Below are 23,260 nucleotides of genomic sequence, written 5' to 3'. Positions count from 1 at the left end.
GCATCCTGGGGTTGGAATGTCAGCGCCGCACGGTCCCGTGTGGGCACTGGCTGAGGGTGCTGCTGAGCGCCATCCCATTGAGGGCTGGTGGGCCTGTATGGGTACTGTGCGGGCCAACTCGAGGGGATTCCCTGGTGTTGTGCTGCGGCCTCCCCCTGTTGCCAGTGCTGGGGGTGGCTGCCCAGGGCCTGTCTGCCACACCTATGGAGGACATCATAGAACTGCCGATGGTGAGTGCTGAATCGGCGGCGGCCCTTGCGCTGTAGACTTTCTGCGCTATGGTGCGCTATTGACCATGGAAGCAAGTGGTCCTGGACTTCAGCACATACAATATTTAGGTCAGATTGAAGTACCTCCAAAGCAATTTTCACAAAATAATACTAGTAGTGGCCTGCGCTGGGGGATTGCTGCACCCAAGGATTGCTTGGAAGAACAATGTGTACTGTACATAACTGCACCCATACTTCATAGGGCCACTGACACCGGTCGCTGCGTGCCAGCGCATATCTGAGTGCGGACAGGTGGACTGGACAGTAATTGACAGTCCTTTCACGCATTGTATTGCCCGCAGCTGCTTGCTGGCTGCGTATGCTTGGTAACTGTTCTTTGGTGTGTTGTGGTGCCTTGTGATGCGGACCTCTCCCGACTACTTTACATAGCAGTCTACTGTCTTGTGAGTCATCTGATCCTGCCCTGGAGGCAGTGGCGGGACCCACTCAAACCCCCCAGTGGCTGGGATGTGGTGGGTATCGACCTGCTACAAGGCAGTTTGTGCCGACTGAGATCCTCCTGCAATATGCCTGAACCTGACGTTTGGCTATTCTCTGTAACTACTCTGAATGATACTTTTGTGCACCACTGCAGTGCTTAATTTGTGCTTGTTGTTTCCGGGGCGGAGCACCGGCACTTATTTCTGAGGGCCGGCGATTAATTTTCTGCAGTGGCAGCCGGCAGCTTTAGAAGGGAGGGGGGCGGGGCACACACACACATTCTTTCAAACACAGACACGCACGCACATTCATTAACAACACTCATACCATTCAAACATGCACACACGCACCAAACATTCATTTTAAAACATCACACACACTCATTCTTTCACACACGCACGCACATCCATAACATTCAAGCATGCACGCCTGCACCAAACATTCATTTTAAAATATCGCACGCACTGATTCTTTCACACACACACGCACATCCATTAACAACACTCATAACACTCAAACATGCACGCACACCAAACATTCAATTTAAAACATCACACACATACACACACACACACTTACCATCAGCCTCCAGGTCCCAGGAGGGTTGGGACTGATGACTTCCCTCATTGGCTTACCTTAGATCAGCCAATGAGGGAAGGCGGCAGTCTCAGCCTAGTCACAGAGTGGGATGGGGTCAGTGAGACTGCTGACCCCACCCCACTCTGTGACGAAGTGTCACTGATTGACACTCGCCCTGGGCGCTTCAGGGCGAGTGTCAATGGGTGACGCTTTCCCCGTCACCCAGGGGAGGGCCTCGAGGCACCTTTGCTGAGCCGAGGAGGTCACGCCTATAGGAGCTGTGATCTCCTCAGCCCAGCAAAGTTCAGCTCAGGCAGCCAGGAGTCTGCGCAAATTGCGCATGGTTCACTCCTGGCTGTCTGAGCTGAAAATGAAGTGTCTGTCAGGCTGGCCTTTGTTCAGCCGGACAGACACTCTTCATGAGGGGCAAAAGGTGGAGGGTGTGGCCCCTCCGCCCTAAAGGACGGGCCGCCACTGGTTTTCTGTCTCAAGCATTTACTGTGAGCAAAAGACACGTGGGAAAGATGGTGGAAGAGAAAAATGAAAAAGCGTCACAAAGGGGAAAAGCAGGAAGCTGCAAGAGTGATCTAAAGGGGCAGGGAGTGGCTTTAAATGCATTAAAGAGTCCTGAGATGGCTTTAGGATTACCCTGCCTCAGCATTATGTGCTCGCACTTTTAGTTGCAGCAGCCGCGAGTTTAGAAGGAGAGCTTTGAGCACGGCACCTTTTTATTTACAAATTAAGCACTGCAACACTGGCATTCACTACTAGTGTCTCCCTGGCCTGCTCGTGCCCCCTGCGATTGTGCAGGGCATAGAGGGGTCTGTGGATGGCCCTGGACAACTGACATGTTGGACTGTGCCCGAAGCAAGGGCTGGTCGGACCCCGTTTTGGCTGGCAAGGAGATCACTTTATGCGCCTGACAGTGCTATAGCACTTAAACTATGGGACTCTCTCCCCCCACCTATTCAACCTGAGCTTGGCACTGATTATTTGGAGCCAAGCTAGTTCAGTAGTGCAGTGCGCACCTACGCCGTTCCTTGGATAACCAATGAACGTTCTATGGAGTCGCTGCACCGAGATGCACAGGAAACAGTGAGTATACAGGTGTGTCCCCGACCCCAGATATTCACCTCATGTTTTTGGATTTAAAGCAAAGCCGGACAGCAATTGATAATAAAACAGACCTCCTTGCTCACCGTTTTGATTGACTTAAAGAAAGGTAGACAAACACGATGACCACCTGGACCAATTAGAGTACTGCACATCCAAAGCGGAAAATGTCCACAATGAGGACAGGGAAAAGCTTCTGCGCACGGAAAACGTACTAGAAGTAATACGGAATAAGAATGAAGATTTAGAAGCCCGCTCCCGCCAGAACAATTAGCGTATTATGGGAGTGCAGGAGTCAACAGCGATGGGCAGAACGGAGGACTTTGTGGAGGATATGGCAAGTCTTTTCCTCCCTTTTCCCGGTGAAGTGGGCCCACAGGTCCCTCAGCCCTAGACTGCACACTGGGGCCCTGCGCCATTATTGCACACGTCTTTAATTATTGGGACTGTGATACATCCCTGCACCTTGTTTAAGAAAATAGGCCACGCCACAACAGTGGTTCTGAGATCTCGATTTTTCAGGACTTTACCTTGTCAGTGAAATTGGTGTGCAGTGACTTCCTGCCAGTAAAAAGGGCCCCCAGCGCACGGATGCCAAATACTCACTCTTATATCCTGCACAGCTACGCATTACCTATGCTGACAAAATTATTCCTTTATTTGGTGGTGGTGGGGGGGAGGTGGGCTTCAATATAGTGCTGAACCCTAAGATAGATCCAGTGATACTGGACATCCACAACCCCTGGCAGCGACACAACTGCGCACAATCATGGATTATTTTGCCCTGACTGACCTCTGGCGGTCTTGGCATCCCGATCAGAGGGAGGCTACATGCATCACTACGGGACATTCTGCATGATCTCGTATAGACCTTTGGCTGGCATCCAAAGATGCACTTGTCTGCACAGTCCAGGTCTCCCATTTACCAAGGATGCTTTCGGACCATGCTCCTGTTTTGTTGGAACTTGAACTACTGTCCCGGGTACCCCGCGCCTTCTCATAGAAGCTCCGAGCGGGAGTCCAGAGAGACCAGGTCTTTAGGGAGAACATCAGGAATGCTATAGTGGCATTCTTTGAGCACAGTGACAATGAGGGGACCTCAAGATCGATACTTCGGGAAACCTTTAAGGCTGTGATCAGTGGAGCATGCATAGCAAAGCAGGCAGGTGTACTCCACTCTTTGCGAGTCGATTGTGGGCAAGAAATTAGGGAACTTGAACTTATGTTCTTTAAAGAGCTACATACTGCTACTCTTGCATCCATCTGTAGTAACTTATCGGAATACAAGGCAGCAGTGCAGAGGGAGAAGAACTATCTTGGCAGAGAGGTACGTGCTAGGCGCTTTGGAGAAGGGGATAGGCTGGGCAAATCGCTGGCCCAACTGCTCCATAAGCCTTGGGCAAGCAAATATGTTACAGAACTTCATGACGATCAGGCAAATGCGCATATGGGCATGGAAGCTGTACAGACAATCATGACTGATTTTTTCTCAACTTTATACCGCACTCATCACAATTCAGAGCCCATGGACTTTGCGGCTTATTTTGCTTCCATTCAACTCTTATGGCTTCATGAGGGACATCAGAGGTATCTAGATGAACCTTTAAACGCAGAAAAAGTTGTCAGGGTTATTATTGCTGGCCCACAGGAAAAACACCTGGCCTTGATGGCTTTACCATTGCATTTTATAAGGAGAATGCCCGCTTGATTGTACCACATATGTTGGTCATGTATGAGGAATCGCTGTCCACTGGTATTCTGTCGGCATCCATGCACGAAGCCCTCATTGTGACCATCCTTAAACCGGGCAAAACCCTCACCGTTGTGACTCCTCTCGCCCATTATCTATGATAAATATAGACAACAAGATACTTGCCAGACCTCTTGCCTTGCGTCTGCTGCCACTATTGCTGACCAAAGTGTGACCTGACAAGGCTGGGTTTGTGCTGGGCAGGTCCACAACACACAACCTACGCATATTCTTTGCTTTGTTGCACACCATCCATTCAAGTCTCCCTGCCATAGCAGTTATCCTGGACGCCACACACTATCCACCCAAGTCTCCCTGCCACAGCAGTTATCCTGGACGCCACCACGGCGTTCGACTATCTTGAATATCCATACCTTTTCACTTTACTTGCGCACATAGGTCTCAGCCCAACCTTCATTAAATCAATTTGGCTGCTTTATACCCACCCGGTGGCTCGGTTTTATGTCAACGGCAACATCACTGCACCTTTCGAGGCAGATGAGGGGCACCCAAAATGGCTGCCCCATGTCTCTCATTCTTTTTGCAACTGCCATGGAGCCGCTCGCTGCTTGGCTTCGTCAACATCACACTCACGCCGGTCTTGCCTTCACCCTTCGCAGGATTCTAGTACCGCTTTATGTGGACGCTGTTACACTAAATGTTAGCGATCCACGAGTGCATCTAGTGCCTCTTATTAGAGAATTTATTAGCTTTGGTGGACTATCGGGGATAGAGATCACTTGGGTGTTATCTTCCCACTGATGCAGTGCTCCCATTCACCTCAGATTTCCCCACTTACCTGGGCAGATGGTCCTGTCAAATACCTCAGGGTGTGCTCTGTAAAGATAGATGAGCTGTGGAAAAGCAACTATGGGCAACTACTCACATGGCTGGATGAAAGACTTGAGAGCTGGAAGCGGTTCCCGCTGTCGCTAACTGCCCATTTAACCATTGTGAAAATGTTGATACTGCCAAAATGTTTATATCTATTCCTTAACTTACTGCTTCTGCTGCCTCTGCACTTCCTTCGCAAGTTTAAATCACACCTTATCTCGCTGGTTTGGGAAGGAAGACAGCCACACATTGCTTCAGAAGTCCTGACCCTGCTGTTTGAACAGGGTGAACTGGGCGCTCCAGATATGGATTTACATTACTTTTGTGCCCAGGCTCATTTTGTACATTACTGGCTCTTCCCTATACAGTTTCTTGACCACACAGCTCCTGAGACTGACCAGGCTGCGTCATGCCCCCTCTGGACGGTGATGTTCTTGGCCCTAAAGTGCCTGTGCGTACCGATTGATATGGTGGCATGCACGGTGTGGGCGTGGAACAAACTCCAAAGCAGAGCACACCTCGAGCATCTTTTTGCTCCAGCTGTACCCCTAATCGACCATCCCACCTTCCCCGTCACCGCTGATTCGGGAATGAGCACCTGCCTGCGAAAACTGAACCTAACATCTATGGATGACATACCCTGACGGCACCTTTCTTTCATAACAGTAATCCCTTCCGGACCATTATACCAACCCTCCTTGACATGTTCACATACTATCAATTAAGTGCCGCACATCGTGCACTTTATGCTTGGTTCCCTGATGTCCTGCTTCTGTTTCAGGTGCTTGAGACAACTCTGACCAATCCATTCCCTCTTAAGTTAATAACGCTGCTTTGCAGACCACACGACCGATCTGCACCCCGAAGGGCAAGATGGCGTGGTACTTAGACATAGTTCTGCCCCTCACCAATGAGCAATGGCAATATTGCTGCACGCAGGCATGCGCGGTCTCCCCCAACCACAGGTTTCACATTATCCATTTAAAAAACATATACCCTCTGTATTACACTCCTGTGCGGTTGCTTCGCATGGGCCTAGATAGTGATGCGTGTTGCTTACCATGTTCCTACCTTGCTTGGAATTGCCAGATAATCTTTGCATACTGGACCAAAATACTTGCGAGAATTCATGACATCATGGGACACCAACTCCAGTGCACACCTGTAGTGACATCGCTGGGCTATGTTAATGATGTCCCTACTGAATTTCACCAACAGCGATTCTTCTTCTGCTGCTTGTTAAGCGCAGAGTGGTGATGGGGTGTGCGCTCGGTGCCGCTTGTAACAGACTGGCTCACTGATGCTGCATATTGTCAGGAACAGCTTGCTTCTTTCTGGGATCTTATGCCCCTAAAATCCCACCCTAAAGATATATGGCTTCCCCTTGAACGTTACTTGCATGCCTAACTAGCCATAGTAGATGTCGAGCAAGCCAAAATAGATATTGCGCCCTCGGCTTCATTAACAGGAGTATAGGTGTGCTTTGACTTCCACATCTCCATGATTACCAAGCTTTGTAAGCTCTGACAGTAGGAATTTCCGATCCCTGTTGTTGTAATCATATCCAATGGCCCATGTGTATATTGAGCGTCGGTTCTATGTTTTTTTTCTTTAATTTCCTTTTATATTTACCAATGTTCTTTAGGGAGGATTGTCAAACTGCAGCATGTATAATATGTATCGACTTGAATGACTACTGTAATTTGAGATGGGACATGTCTATATGGTATACTCTGTTGTCTGGCAATTTCATAAATCAATAATAAAAAATTACTTGAGATAGTCAGGCTTAATGTAACGAGCTGTTTGGTAACTTGGAGTGCACACTTTGGTCACATCGTTGCAGAATTAGCACAGCTGAGGGGTCAGCGTGTAACCCTGCACTCGCCAATTGGGCAAGCACATCTTTTCACAGTAGAACTGTAGCTTCCCGTGTTTTACTGTCAGGACATGCAAATTACAAATCCTGTCTGTATCATATGTTGCACCCTACCTTTAGCCAGAGGGGGTGATTTATGCACACATCCAGAGGAAGTGGTGGCTTTGCCATTGCTTGCAATTGCAAATCTGGGCTAGAGGTGCACAACTGCTATACCAGTCTACAGCAGTGGACTGGGAGACTTGTTTTACCTGGGGAACCTCCAGGGTGGCACAATCTGTGCTGCAAGCCCTGGGGTATCCCACTAAATTACATGCCCTGGGCACCGTTTACTTACAAGTAAGTTATCCATTTCCCATTTGGTATAGCCATTTCAACATACACTTTTAGGGAATGGGCACTGAGATCTGGTTAGCAGGACTCAGTGCACTCTGAGTCAAAAAACCAGCAGCATCAGTCTATAAACTTGGGGGTGACCATATAAAAAGGCATTTCCATACAACAAAGCTGCAGATACATGGTCTCAACTTTACTGTCTCAGTTATTTTGAAGTTAGCGAAAGATCTAACCAGTTTTGAAGAGCATCGCTCTACATCACTCATTAACAGCAATTATAAGAGCTTCTCAGGTATAACGGCAAACACACAACAACTATATGGAGCCGCAAATTCATGAAGACCAAAATGGTGAATCCAAACGAGAATGCAACCTCGCCCATAGATTAATAGCCAATATTGATATTGCATTTTCTTACTCAATCTAGTTAGATATAAGACCAAAGACATGGCTATGAGTCTCCATTGTGTTAACTGACAGGTTTTTGTGGATTATCCCATAAATCTGTATGGCACTGGATAAAAACCGACAGCGGAAATGACATTCCTCCGGGCTAGCTTGTGTATTAAAGAACACCTGACTAAGGGTTCCTTGCTACTAGGAGAACACTAGAGGGGCTAGTTTTCATCAGCCCTATTCAACCTATACATTGAACAACTAGGAAATTGAAATTGGGTCAAGGAGTACGAACAATTAGATTTTGAGGCTAATAAACCCACAAAAAACATGTAGTGCAATTTTCAGGCGACATGGTGGTATACACCTCTGACTTCACCTGAACCATCCTCCATGTAGATGAGATCAAGGATGAGCTTGGCCAGATGTCTGGCTACCTGGTGGACAAAAACAAATCAGATTTAATGCCATGGAGATCGGACAATAACTCTTCTCAAGAGGTGGGTGCTACAACATATTTAGGGGCCCGTGTAACAAAAGACTTAGACACCTTGATCAAGGCTAATATTGAAAAAGTTGGGAGAAACTGAGCAGATGTTAAAACAATAAATACATTTTTTTTTCTCACAAATGTAAAGCTAGCTACTGAAGATTTATGTTCTCTCCAAACTTAAATTCCTATTTTAAATAATCCTCCTGCATTTTAATGAAGAAGCTGCTGTAAAAAATACAGGGAAAGATCAAGCAGTTTTTTGGCCATGAAAGTGTTGCATTTATCATGGAAAAAGATGAGTCTTTAAAGAAAAGGGCACTTTCAGATAAGACGTCTGTTGCCAATAGGTCCAATGCTGCGATCTGGAAATTTGCCTCCAGACCTAGAAGGTTGCAGTTTAATGCCCTGCTACAAGTCTATCGAGCTAAAACAGTACTGTAGGAAGTTGGCCCTGTATATACTATCTCAAAGTGAGAGATAGTGTGCACAGAGTCCATGGGTTCCCCTTAGAGGTTGATAGTGGCAAAATTAGATAATACTAATGCTTTATTTTGTGGTAGTGTGGTCGAGCAGTAGGCTTATAAGAGGGTAGTGCTAAGCATTTGTTGTACACACACAGGCAATAAATGAGGAACACACACTCAAAGACTTAACTCCAGGCCAATAGTTTTTATACTAAAAATATATTTTCTTAATTTATTTTCGAACCACAAGATTCAAGATTTGAGGTAAGTACATAAAATGCAAGGTAGTTCACACAGGTAAGTACAGAACTTTGATTCAAAGCAGAAGTGCACACAGTTTAGGTCAAAATGGCAGTAAGCTATTTTAAAAGTGGACACGGTGCAAAAATCAACAGTTCCTGGGCGAGGTAAGTTCGGTTAAGTTTCTCAGTTAAGTAAAGCTCTTACAGTGTCAGTCTCCTGGGCATAGGCAGCCCACCGTTGGGGGTTCAAGACAACCCCAAAGCCACAGCAACCAGCAACACAGGGCCGGTCAGGTGAAGAGCTCAAAGGAGGGCCCAAAACACAAAGGCACCTATGAAGAACAGGGGTGCTCCAGTCCTAGTCTGCTTACAGGTAATTACCTGCATCCTCGGGGGGGCATACCAGGGGGTCTTTGTAGAGCACTGGGGGCAGGGACACACGCAAGCCCACAAAACACGCCCTCAGCGGCACAGGGGCGGCCGGGTGCAGTAGGCAAAGTAGGCGTTGGGTTTGCTATTGAAAGCAATGGAGGGCCACGGGGGTCACTTAGGTGATGCAGGAGGGGCACAGGGGGGCTTCTCGGGCCAGCAACCAACTGGCCTAGGATGAGGGCCGCCTGCTGGCCACTCATGCACTGGTAGGTGTTCCTCTCGGGCCTGGGGGCTGTGGGTGCAGTGCTTGGTCCAGGCATCGGTTCCTTTGTTACCAGGCAGTCGCGGTCAGGGGAGCCTCTGGATCCTCTCTGCAGGCGTCGCTGTCGGGTTGTGGGAGTAGGGGGGGGGGGGTTTGGCTCAGGGTACCCACAACGTTGTAGTCGCCTGGGAGTCCTCTCTGCGGTGTTGGTTCTCCTGAACTTGAGCTGGGGGCATTGGGTGCAGAGCGTGAAGTCTCACGCTTCCGGGGGGAAAAGAGTTCTTTGAAAGTTGTTTCTTTGTTGCAAAGTTGTTGCAGGTTTTGAACAGTGCTGCTGTTCTCTGGAGTTTTGTTGGTCCTTCAGGTCCAGGGCAGTCCTCTGAGTCGTCAGAGGTCACTGGTCCCTGTCGGATGCGTTGCTGTGCAGGGTCTTTGAATCTGGAGACAGGCTGGTAGGGCTGGGGCCAAGTCAGTTGTCATCTCCGTTGTCTCTGCAGGGCTTTCAGGTCAGCAGTCCTTCCTGGGTTCAGGGTCGCCCCTAAATACTGAACTTAGGGGTGTGTTTAGGTGTGGGGGCAGTAGCCAATGGCTACTGTCCTTGAGGGTGACTACACCCTCTTTGTGCCTCCTCCATGAGGGGAGGGTGGCACATCCCTATTCCTATGGGGGAATCTTCCAAACTCAAGATAGAGGATTTCTAAAGGCAGGGGTCACCTCAGCTCAGGGCACCTTAGGGGCTGTCCCGACTAGTGGGTGACGACTCCTTGTTTTCCTCATTATCTCCTCCAGCCTTGCAGCCAAAAGTGGGGGCAATGGCCAGAGGGGGAGGGGGGGCATCTCCACTAGCTGGGATGCCCTGGGGTGCTATAACAAAAGGCATGAGCCTTTGAGGCTCACCGCCAGGTGTTACAGTTCCTGCAGGGGGAGGTGAGAAGCACATCCACCCAGTACAGGCTTTGTTCCTGGCCACAGAGTGACAAAGGCACCTACCCCATGTGGCCAGAAACTCGTCTGGTTGCGCAGGCTGGCAGAAACGTGGCAGCCTAGCACTAGGAGTCGGACTGGTATTCAAGGGGCATCTCTAAGATGCCCTCTGAGTGTATTTTACAATAAATCACACACTGGCATCAGTGTGCATTTATTGTGCTGAGAAGTTTGATACCAAACTTCCCAGATTTCAGTGTAGCCAACTGTGGAGTTCGTAATTGTGTTATACTCTTTATGGCTACCCTGCACTTACAATGTCTGAGGTTTTGCTTAGACACTGTAGGGGCATAGTGCTCATGCAACTATGCCCTCACCTGTGGTATAGTGCACCCTGCCTTAAGGCTGTAAGGCCTGCTAGAGGGGTGACTTACCTATGCCACAGGCAGTGAGTGGTGGGCTTGGCACCCTGAGGGGAGTGCCATGTCAACTTAGTTATTTTCTCCCCACCAGCACACACAAGCTGGGAGGCAGTGTGCGTGTGCTGAGTGAGGGGTCCCCAGGGTGGCATAATGCGTGCTGCAGCCTTTAGAGACCTTCCCTGGCCACAGGGCCCTTGGTACCAGGGGTACAATTTACAAGGGACTTATCTGTGTGCCAGGGCTGTGCCAATTGTGGGAACAAAGGTACAGTTTAGGGAAAGAACACTGTTGCTGGGGCCTGGTTAGCAGGGTCCCAGCACACTTTCAATCATAACTGTCATCAACAAAAGGCAAAATGTTAGGGGGTAACCATGCCAAGGAAGGCATTTCCTTAAAAGTATCTAAAGTGATGTATGGGAGTGAGATTTGGGAGGATGTTGGGAGTGAGATTTGGGGAGTATGTCAGGCATGACCCCCTCCAGGCAGGAAAACAAGTTTTTACAACGGTTGCTCTGTGTCCCACAAAGTACCACCACATATATAGTGCATGAAGAACTGGGGTTTAGCTACGTTAGTGACACCATTGCCCTCAGTCCCCTCTCATGCTGGGCTGACAAGTGGGCCAAAGGAGAACAATTGAATAGGGAGATGTTACAAGACATCTATCCCTCGATTTTGCTTTCTGAATCCCCCGGATTAAGTATATTGATAAAGAACTTCATACCCTTGAGGGGTGAGGGGGTCATTTAACCTGTCCAGACAAAATTATAAACCCTGATCGTGGTTGGTTGAAAGATAATTTTTCAAGAAACAAAATGTTAGCTAGAGAAACAGAATCTCTTCAGTAGGTCTTGGGCAGAAGTACTTATTGTTGAAAACGTGTCTTTTTATAGAGGCCTACCTTCCAACGGTAACTTTCTACTGTGCTTGTTTCCTGCTAACCAGATTTAGGTTGAATCCGATACCTCAGCTTTAAGCATTTCCTCAGAGGTGGCATGAATCTTCATCTCTAGCACCCTGCAGCTGCGACCCTGCAGGAGACCCTGTCTCCGCAGGACACCATGCACTTTGTTCTCTTTTGAAAATATTATGAGGTTCCGAGAAAGGGATACTTAATTCCCCTTCTTAAAGAGCGTGGCATTAAAGAGGTTCGTCCAACCCTTTCATTTCTGCCAACGTTGTCAGAAGATATTGTCTTCGTGTTGCTAGTTTTTTTTAAAAGCTGCTATGCGCGCAAGGGATTTGATGAGGGACTGACCTAGTTTTATCTTACTGTATAAATCGATGGTCATTTTAATGTATTTTTTATCAATTTTAATCACTGTATGATCTATTTATTTTCTACTTTGCTGTGAGGTTGTGTTTATGGTTGTTATAATACCACCAAATAAAGCCTACTTGAATTGAAAGGGGCACTAGCGCTACCAAACTTATAAATGTATTCTTGGGCCATACAGTTAAAAATATTAGGACAGCAATAGGAGTTACTGATGATAGTGGGGTCAAATCACATCGTACCATACCAGTATTTTAAAAAAATCTTTAAGATTAAAGAAACTTTAAACTGCAGCAAGGCTTTGTTATTAGAATGGCTACATGAATGTTTTATTATGGACTATCAGATCATTGTGATTCTCCTGGAAGTCCTGAATGTTTGCAAGAAAGATGCTTAGGATACTAATACCTATTCAGACTGCAGAGTGCTCGAAAATTACTCCTGTCCCGTCTACTTTTAGAGAATACAGTTTTTGGACCTGGCCTTCCAGTTATAAGTGGCCATTTGGTATAATTTGCTACAAAACCCTGCCAAAAAAGATTTAAAGGCACACAAGACAATCTGAGAAACATGCTTGCCAAGGACAGAGCCCCAAGATATCCAACAAGAACCATCAGATGCAAAGTTATGAAAGTCGCATCACTTAGAGAGTAATACTCTTTACCAGCTAAAGGCGATACTGGACTTCAGAGGAATTAATGACGTTTAGAGAGGCCCACGTTATAACTGGTCCAAAAAGTAATGCATCAGGTGTTAATGGCTCACATATATTTCAGCACTACCCACTCCTCCACGTTTTTAGATAAGTTGTAAGTAGTAACATCTACAATGTCCTCTGCAAAGAACTATATGTAACAGGCTCATTAATTACTTTTGGCACATGGAGTCTTTATGTATGATTACCAAATAGTAAAAATAAGTTATTTTATGTTGTTATTGGCTAGAGTAGTAGTCGTTAACCTTATGACATCTGAGGACCCCCACTTATTCATTACTGAAATCTGGGAACCCATACAGTTATTACTGGAATCCAAAGGACCTAACCTAAGCATTTCAATGTTTTGAACAGCTAAACAATAGACAGACAATAAAGAAAAAGCATTCATCAAACAAATACACAAATGGGTAAATAATTTAATTTACAGTGAAATAACAAAAATCAAAAGTGTAATTTTAATAGGAGGGTTGGGCGTTTCTAAATTCAAATGAGGCCACTCTTCACCCATACTCTATTCTGTATGATGAACTTGCACTGCTTTCAAAAATCAATCTGAGGATACTAACCTAACTTTTAGCCTCCAATTTAAAATGCCTTCACATTTACAGGACATTTTAAACTTTGAAATTGTGCAACCACATATCAACTGGCTAGAATCTCACAAATGTCAGGCATGAGCAATATTATCAGGGTCATATGACCGGGTCTCACCTATTTTTGGATCTTGTCAGGGGGTACCCACCACAATAACTTCCTAGACAAACGACTGACTCTAGCGACCACCATAGGCATTAAGAACAGATTTAATATATAGCTATGGTCATATGAGGACTTAAAATAAAAATCAGCTGTTGCGGTCTCATAAGTTGTTTTACTGCAACAAAACCTTAGTACCCAAATATGATATACAGCATAGGCAGTTATGCTTTACTACTAAGTCGAAGTAAGTGCAATCAAAAGCATAAAACGTAAGAGAGAGGTTAAAAGGGCACTGATATGTTATTTTTCTTCTGAATATTCCTTACACAACGAGTTGCCTGCTGCATATCTGAACTTCTATTTAATAAAAACAGTAGTTTCAGCTGGTTAAGAGATAGTTTGAATGGTTTCTGGAAACTGCTTACATTCACAGCTTAGAGTGGATGTCTTTGAAAGATGTTTCAGATAGGGGGAGTGAAATAGCTCCTCTTCTCCACTTTCCTGAAGTGAGGAATTCTCAGATCGTCCAGAGGACAGGGAGGAGGAGAGAAGAAAATGACTTGATATAGTGATGGGACCTATCCTTTAAGAACTGAAAAGCAGCTTAGAAAACTGCATGTCAGATGATGTGTGTAGTTATAATCCCTTGAACACCTTATGCCCATTAATGGTCATACTGTGAGTGGAATAAAAGTGACTTACAGTGTGAAATATTTTAACAGTGAGAATAGGTGTGTGAGTGTGTGTATCCCTAGGGCAGAAAGGCGTTCACTTACATAATATGGGACCCAAGTAGGAGCAACCTTGAGGCATAGAAAATACTTAGCATAGAAGTGTGCACACAAAACCACAAACATGAGCCAGAACATCGGTGTCCCCACCACCAAAAAACACAAAATTAAAAATGAAATAAACTGCTAGCTGTCAAGGCTGCACTTAGCAATCAATCACTGCATGCCAATGTAAAGATACTCATAGAACAAGATTCTGAGGAGGCCATGCAGAGGAACACTGGAACCGGCATGTCTAGACACCTTTGTATAGCATGTGAGCAGGCAAAACTTTGGCATTAACACTCATAAAAAACAGAAAGGGAGTAACTTTCCCAATGCAGAAAACTCTTACCAAACAAATTAATAAAGGTATTGCTCCAGAAGAAAAATGTACATCCTTGGGGGACCGATCTTTCTGATGGGTCTCATTTACTGGCATATTCCTCCCCTGGTGAATATATGCAGAAGCCCCACTGGATCCAAAAACATTCCCACACTGGGAGGGGAAGCTGGCTCCAATCTTGGTGCTGCAACTGACATCACAATATCTGCTCTTAGAGTTAGAGATAGGAAATGGCAATCAATGTCACAAACTGCAGCCCAACAATCTAGATTGGACCATATTAATGTGATCTATGACCAACCTTCAGAAGAGAGGAGGGTGGGATTGGTGAGAAATATGCAGGTAGACAGAGTACCCACAGAAAGATCATAACCAAAGGGATGTAACTGTAGTCTTGTTATGGTTGCTTAGGTCTTCAGATTCCTCACCTGTTAAATAGCTAGGTGGTGGATATGCATAAATAACTTTTTTGTCAGAAAAAAAATAACTGAACAAACTCTGAAAAAATATGAAGAGAACGAGCTCCAGAATTGCATCAAAGTACATACAAAAAAGTGAACTGATATTACTGCACTGCGAGGGGTGCTTTATGGCCCCAGTGACATCAGTGTGGAATCACTTATGGCGTAGAGATGGAGCCTGCACTCCCTAGCGGCACAGGAGAGTTAAGGAAAACTTTACTGGATCCACCCTGGCGCTTGAGGATATTCAGGTGAGGAATCTGCAGGTTGAAGTATTCATTGGAAATGTTATCATTCAATTATGTTATAAAGACCCATTAGCAATAGGAATCCTTTTTGTCACAGAAGGGTGCCTTCCACAGAGGACAAACAGAAAAGGGCATATCAAAGCAGATGAAATAGTGTAAGCATAATGCAACTACAATTTCTGTTGTCCTAAAAGCTGTGAGTAATGGCCAGGTAGGTTTAAAAAATGTGGAAGGAAAATCAAAGATAGAAATTTACAGTACTAACGATCAAGAACACTGATTCAGCAAAATACCAGGGGATAAGGAAGTGACATAGCATGCCCTTTGAACAAACAGGAATGGCTCCCTCTCCCACATTAGCCCCACAACAACCTACAATGTGCTAATGAGGGGTACGATAAAAGTAAGGTGTGAACACTACAAATATGGTTCACACAACTTGATCTAATCTCTTTTTCATGCTCCTGTAGTCTTTAAGTTGAGACCAAGAGCAGCATGTTAGTGCCAGGCTTAGTACATGCTACCCTTGCATACCCCTAACAACCATATCTACGATGGCTGCCAAAGTCTGATACTTGCCTTAATAAGCTGTACTGGGGTCAGAACAGGCATAATATTGAGGTTCATCTGTTTCTCTTCCTGCAGTTGGCTTGGCAGTGTCTCTTGGTGTAGTAAAAACCGTTCTTGTTCCGCGATTTCTCCAAAGAAAAACAACAATTACAAAAAATGAATTGGTAATTTACAAACAGGATGTGTACAGTCACATCTACTTTCTAAACATATTTACATAAACAGCAAAATATTCAACTTCTGTCTGCATAAGATCATCCTAGCCTACACACTCTTTCTAAAGAGTTACTCCACGAGTGAACTGGCAGTGCTTTGGTCTACAACTAAAGCACAGAAATTGCTTTTGTACAGCAATCTTTTCCACTGGAGTTAAACAAAAAAAAACATTAGCTTAGTAAGGTACACACACTACACGCAATAAAATGAAATATAGCTGCTTTGGTTGTAGATAGGACTTGAATATCTGTCAAAGCACATATTGTAAGTCTAAACATGTGTGTTTTTGTCCCATGCACCTACTTAGACGTTCTTTTAGGTAACAGTAATCAGCCACACTCTATTATAGTGATGTGCAAAAGAAAGTACACCCTCTTACAATTCCATGATTTTACATATTTCATATCTAACCTTCTTCCAACCCTCATACACCCTTAATCTAGTCCTCACAACGTCTTAACAGTAAATCACATGTAGATTTTTTCATAACTACATTTTTATTACGTTTTGAAACCACCCAAGAGAAGAAAATTACATCTGCATAACATCTTTACATTACAATCCACCACTTGACAGATCACAACCCCAGACAATAATAGGCTCCCCCACCTCCGCCATATCTTGTTGTGTTTATGCAGACATCCTCGTGCAGCATATATGGGTTTTTCCATTTGGGCACAACAGTCTAATCCTGCCCTCCATTCCGTCAGGGACAGGGTGTCTGGCGAGTCATTTCCAGGCAATATCTCACTTAGCGACCAATGTGGCACTACCCACAAACGTACAATCAGCCCGGGGGCAGCCAACCTCTTCAAGTATACCTAAAAGGGCCACTCTGGAAGTTAGTTCAAGGTCCCAGGTCTAAGACCCCTGAGAGTTTGTGCTGTATCTGCTGACAATATGGCGAGAGGGTCGGACAGTCCCACACCATGTGGTAGAAATCAGCGGGGCAGTAGAGCAGTGAAAGCAAGTGGGTTGGGGGATCCTGCTAGCATGCTGTAAGTGTATCGGGGTGAGGTATGCCTTTTGTAGCTAATTCAATTGAATCACCCGGAGGAGTGTTGAAATGGCCAGCGTGCACAGGGCTAACTTGGCCTCTCTCCCGTCCACCTAGTCAAGTTCACCAATCCAGCCCTCACAGCTGAGCTTAAGTGTGTCAAAGCCAGGTGGGGTGTTCGCTATGTTCCCCTGATTTTTTTAAAAAACAAGCACCACTCAAACATCACATAACGCTGCTGCCAGTCACACGTTTCCTACAGGTATCTGAGAAGCGTAGAAGCTGCACTGGACACTTTCTGCCAAAAAGTACATAGGTTTTGAGCATATCCGGGCAGAGTCTAGATCTAAGCCTCCACTCTTTTTTCCTAAGGTAATATATTTTAATGTGTTGTCAACATTAACATTATCCATTCCTTGAATTCTGGCAGAAAAAGCTAAAAGCAAACTTGACTGTTAAACAATTCAAGAGAGTCCAACACACTTGAGGGAAGGTGTTTATGGCCACTAAATTCAGGGGGAGGGATGTGGCGTGTGACTAAACTGGCAGTGGAAAGCTGCAGACATAATGGAAATGACTGCGCTCTGATACCTCCAATGTCTGCTCCTATTGATCACCCAGACATTTCAATATTTGTACAGCACAATGGACTAAGGAAAAATGTTATGTCACCCTGGGCAGAAGCCACTTCAACACCATTACCAACTGGATTGACATGTTGTGAATACACTAGTAGTGGAACGGAGACTCTAGAAAGTCTTCCAATAAAAATAAATAAAAAAAACGTACTAATTTGCAAATGTTATTTTTAGAAATCATTTCAGAGGACACTGCAGTGACATGAGACATACAGACAACATTGTAGATAAAGAAAATCAAATCATTAATGTTAGCACACAATCATGCAAACAGTACAGAAAAGAACAAAATATTTTCAAACAAATATCACAATAATATACATCCCTCTGAACCTGATGATTACACGTTATAATTTAGACTAATCCGTTTGTTAAAATGTGGCTATATGCTCATACGGAAGCTGCACTTCATGTAACTGAAGTATAAACATTAGTTTAACAGTGTAGAAAAGTGTTTTCCTAAACATAGCTTGAGTGTGAGTAGGCTTCAAACGTTTACTAACGCCCTCCATTGCCCCTGGGTGTGCTGTCTGGACTACCAGCACCAGGTATTCACACGAGCAGTATGCGCACAGTACTGTCAGCATGACACAAGCGTTTAAAAGTTTGGTAAGTGAGCTCATACTTCTAACATGCAGGTACCTGTGATGCTAATTTAGGTTATTAAACCAGGTGAGATCTTGACAGAGTAAGTACAGCATAGCTGAGTGAATCCTCATTGTAGATCATGCTTGATATAGTTAAAGACTAATTTTGCCTCCCTCTTTACATGCCGATTGGGACTACAGGCTCGCCTCGTCACCATTTGGGGGAGCACTAATTAGTGTTTCTGTATGTACATACTATCTAGTATGCATGCAGTGTATTTAGTGTGAATGTTTTTTTTATCACAGGGGTTAAGTCCAGCATATGCGCTAGATCGGTTTGCATATTCCTCTATTTACAGAGCAATTGGACGCTACTTTTTAGGTGCATGGGTGGAAAACATGATACAGTGGATTTTGGATTTTGATACAAGCAGCCTTTTAGGACTGCTACCCTGCTTTTGGATGCACAGAATTTTATAGAGTGCTGTAGGAAGCGGGCTCTGTATATACTATATAAAAATGAGATATAGTGTGCACATAGTCCAGGGGTTCCCTAGAGGCTTAACAGAGGCTAAAGTAGATAATACTAATGCTCTCTTTTGTGGTAGTGTGGTCGAGCAGTTGGGCTTATCAGAGGGTAGTGCAAAGCATTTGTTGTACACACACACAGACAAAAAGGAAAGCACACACTCCGTGTCTAACTCCAGGCTAATGGTTTTTACATAGCAAAAATATATTTTGTTACTTTATTTCTAGAATCACAAGATTCAGTTTGGAGGTAAGTACATTTGTAAGTAAGTAGTCAACATATGCATCAATACCACTTTGTTTTGAATCGTTAATTTACATGGTTTTCGAATAAATAGCAATAATCCGTTTTAAAAGTTGACAGTGCAATTTCCAGAAACAGTTTCTAGGGGGGGCGAAGAAATTTTAGCACAGTTTCAAGGTAAACACAAGACTAACAGTTCCAATCTCCAGGGGTTAGGATGTCCACAGGTTGGGGTTCAAGTTAACCCCAAACACCCACCACCAGCAACAGGGAACAGGCCAGGTGCAGAGGTCAAAGTTGAAGTCGATTTAACATGGGCTTCTATATAGACTGGGGGCATTCTGAATCAGGCCTGCTTGCAGGTAAGTAAACGCGTCTTAGGAGGGCAGACCTGGGGGTGTTTAGAGGAGCACCGGGAGAGGGCTACAAGTCAGCACCAAACACACCCCCTCTGTGGCACAGGGACGGCCGGGTGCAGGGTGCAAACACAGCGTCGGCGTCTCAATGCTTTCCTATGGGGGACACCGGAGATCACAAAAGATGAGGTAGGTCAAGTCCAGGGGGTCAGTTTCAGGAAAGCAAAGCCTGGTCAGGAGGGCTGCATGCTGGACATTGCTGCACCTAAGATTGGATTCCCCAAGGCCAGGGGGCTGATGTGCCAGGGGTACCTTTTGGCATTGGGAATCTTCGTCCGCTTCTGTTGCGTTCAGGGTGGTCCTCCTAGTTCAGGCTGCAGGCGGTGTGGTGTTGCACAGGAGCGGTTAACCCAGGGTGGAACTTGCTCAGAATCGCTTGGGGTCCAGCTCTAGTCAGTTTGGCCACCTGTACACATGCCTTGGGCGTTGCGTGCAAAGTAGGCAGGACTCACAGATCAGGGGCGGTTCTGGAGTTGTTTGCTGGAGTTTTCTTCTTGGACAGGGCCGCTGTCCACTGGAGTTCTTGCTCTGCTGGGGTGCATGCAGTCCTCTGGAGGCTTTTCAGAGGTAACTGGTCCTGTAGAAAGTGTTGCCTTCTTTTAGCAGGGCTTTAGAAGCTGGAGACAGGCCGGTAGGGCCGGGGCCAAGTCAGTTTGTATCTTCAGTCATCTCTGCTGCGGGTCAGCTTAGCAGCCCTTCTTTCTTCTTGTAAGGTTGCCAAGAATCTTATGAGCTAGGTTCAGGGGAACCCTTAAATCCTGGATTTAGGGGTGCTACAGGGCTCAGAGGGCAGTAGCCAATGGCTACTGTCCCTGAGGGTGACTACATCCTTCTAGTGTCCACTCCCTTTGGCAAGGGGGACACAGACCTAACCCTATTGGTCCCTGTCCTCCAAACCAAGATGGAAGATTTTGCAGGGAGGGAGTCACCTCAGCTCTGGACACCTTAGGGGTAGTCCCAGCTGAGGTGGTCACTCCTCGTTTTCCTAGTTTTCCTGCCAGACTTGCCACCAAAAGTGGGGCTTTGTCCGGGGGCGGGCATCTCCACTCGCTGGAATGCCCCAGCGCACATTTTATTTCTAGCCACAGAGAGCATAAAGGCTCTCCCCTCATGTGGACAGAAACTCATCTGGAAGTAGCAAGCTGCCACAGACTGGTCAGTCCTGCACTAGAAATTTGGCTGAAACACAGGAGGCATCTCTACGATGCCCACTGGGTGCATTTTTCAATAAATCCAACACTGGCATCGGTGTGGGTTTATTGACTGGGAGGTTTGATACCAAACTTCCCAGACTTCAGTGGAGCCATTATGGAGCTGTGGCGTTCGTAATGACAACCTCCCTACCCATATACATAGTATGGTCACACTCCACTTACAATGTCTAAGAATGGACGCAGCCACTGTAGGGACATATTGCTCATGCAGCTATGCCCTCACCTGTGGTATTGTGCACCCTGTCTTAGGGTGGTAAGGCATGCTAGATGGGTGACTTACCTATGCCACAGGCAGTGGTTCAAGGGCATGGCTCCCTGACAGGGATGCCATGTCGACTGTCTTTTTCTCCCCATCATAATACATGCTACAGCCCTTGGGGAAATTCCCTGGTCACAGGGCCCGTGGTATCATGGGTACCTTTTACAAGGGACTTAACAGAGTTCCTGGGCTGTGACAATTCTGGAAGCAATGGTACAGTTTTGGGAAAGAACACTGGTGCTGGGGCCTGGTTAGCAGAATCCCAGGACATACTCAGTCAAGGCAGCATCAATATCAGGCAAAAAGTGTGGTGGGGGGTAACTGTGCCAAAAGGGGCACTTTATAAGGTGCCCATTATTATTTACAAGCTAATTCTCACTTTTGTGTTGCAGATTATTTCAAACAAACACTAAGTAAGTGTATGGTTTATATTTGGCATGCAGAGTGCATGATTGTAAAGCATTTTGGGCCCACTATAAAGCAAAGTAAGGAGTGGTCTCAGGGAGTGAGATTCATGGTCCTTTCGAAAGCCATAGGAAAGGGTGGCAAAAACATGTAGACAGTTTAGAAAGGAAAGCAGGGTCATTAAGCCAGAGCAAACTTTCCACTTTAACTTTCACATATTTTAACCATACCGACTGGAGAGGTTGAATAAAACACGCTTTCTTATCAGGCAGGCATTTTTAAACCTAAAAGAACACCTTCCAACTCCTACTGTTCACTATTCCGAGATTTGAATCTATACAGGGTTCCAGTGTAACACACAAGTAGTCGCATGCCCACATGCCACCAAGAGGTAAACCTGGTGGGTAAAGGTTATACTACAAAAAGCTTTTTGCTTTTCTCAAAGGAAGGATTAGCCCATACTTTGAGTAGGGCTCTCGATTTTGTGTTGTATTATTTGTAGCAGGGAGGATGAGCCCTCCTCTATAGCCCCTCGTCTTTCCCCTCTTTTTTTGCTATAATTTGCTTATAAACCTTTGTGGGTTGATCCTCTGTAGTTCTTGTGGAACCACATGGGTGTGACTGTATTTTTAAATTAACTGAACTGATGCTAACGCCCATATTATAAATCTCAAGGTCCATTTGACCAGTGGTGCAAATGAATGGATACTCGGACTGGTAAAATTAGGTATAGAAAATTGAGCTCCATCACAGCAGAATATACAACAAAACAAATCATACACAAGTACTACAGTTTGTGGCAGTGATGTACTGCAGTTATTGTAGGTTGTGATGCCATTGCAAAGAGTGTGAGGGGAGACGGCCAGCAGCAAGATACGCAATAATACTGCACCTCCATTGCAGTACATATGGGAATGTGGGAACTGGTTTGAAGGAGATTGTCAGACAATCAAGGCTTACTTGGCTATATTTATAATACTTTGTTTTTTTAGACATGAAGAAAATACTTTGCTATTAGACATGAAGAACAAGTTACTTACCGTCAGTAACATTGTATCTAATAGATACTATCTAACTGCAGATTCTTTACCTTAGAATATCCCCAGGAGTCAGACTGGATCAGAAACATTTTCAAGCAGTACTCCTGCATGCTGATAGGTGGCACTGTTCAGCTCCAAATCATCGGCCACTATGGAAGTGATGTGTGCAGTCCCTAAATTTGCACCACCTTGGCACGCTGACATCCGTAATTTTCTCAACTTTCCTCACCAGGAGCGGGGAGCCACAATGAGAACTGACCACTTCTGTGACAATTTAAGGCCCTGAAATGGGTGTCCCTTGCACCATAATTGGTTCGCACTGTGGGGAGGATTGGCAAGGCCTCTGCAGCTAGATAGTGTCTATCAGATAAGGCGTTACTTAAGGTCTACTTTGGCATTCAGGGAACTTGCCAGATGTTGAATCACCAGGGAAATGCCCCTGATGTTCCAGCCGTGTTCAGAGACGCAGGGCCTCTTTAAAAGGGTTCACAACCCCACCTCACTCTATTTGTTGCAGTACCACCTGCAGTTGTGTTTTCCGTGAACACCTGCACCATCCTTCCCTGATCGAAGGAAGAAAGCCTTTCAATGCAAAGTGAATTGTTCAAAGCTCCACCAGTTTAATGTGGAGCCCTGACTCCACCAGAGACCAGAGTCCTCTGATCTCTACCTCTCCCAGAAGGCCACCCCATTCCAGGAGTGATACATCTGTCACTACTGTGAGCTCTGGTTGAGGAAGGGAGGGATGTCTAACACTGATCCAATTGCGGTTTGTTAGCCACCACTGAAGAATCTTTGAAGTTCTCTCCAAGATCTGAACCATGTTGAGAGATTCCACTGATGCTGAGCTGA

The 23,260-nt window shown here is 45.5% G+C and overlaps 1 protein-coding gene across 1 annotated transcript in view; it reads right to left on the bottom strand.

Moving 5' to 3' along the window:
* Positions 1 to 23,260, bottom strand: part of NUP133 (nucleoporin 133) — a 942,256-nt gene that overhangs the window by 233,700 nt on the left and 685,296 nt on the right. The window contains exon 22 of the mRNA XM_069234985.1: positions 15,874 to 15,992. Within this exon, the coding sequence (XP_069091086.1) occupies positions 15,874 to 15,992 (119 nt within the window). The remainder of the gene's footprint in view (positions 1 to 15,873; positions 15,993 to 23,260) is intronic.

This window comes from Pleurodeles waltl, chromosome 5 (assembly GCF_031143425.1).
Source record: "Pleurodeles waltl isolate 20211129_DDA chromosome 5, aPleWal1.hap1.20221129, whole genome shotgun sequence".
In the NCBI taxonomy this organism is placed as follows: Eukaryota; Metazoa; Chordata; class Amphibia; order Caudata; family Salamandridae; genus Pleurodeles; species Pleurodeles waltl.
This window is presented reverse-complemented; position numbering and strand designations above follow the sequence as displayed.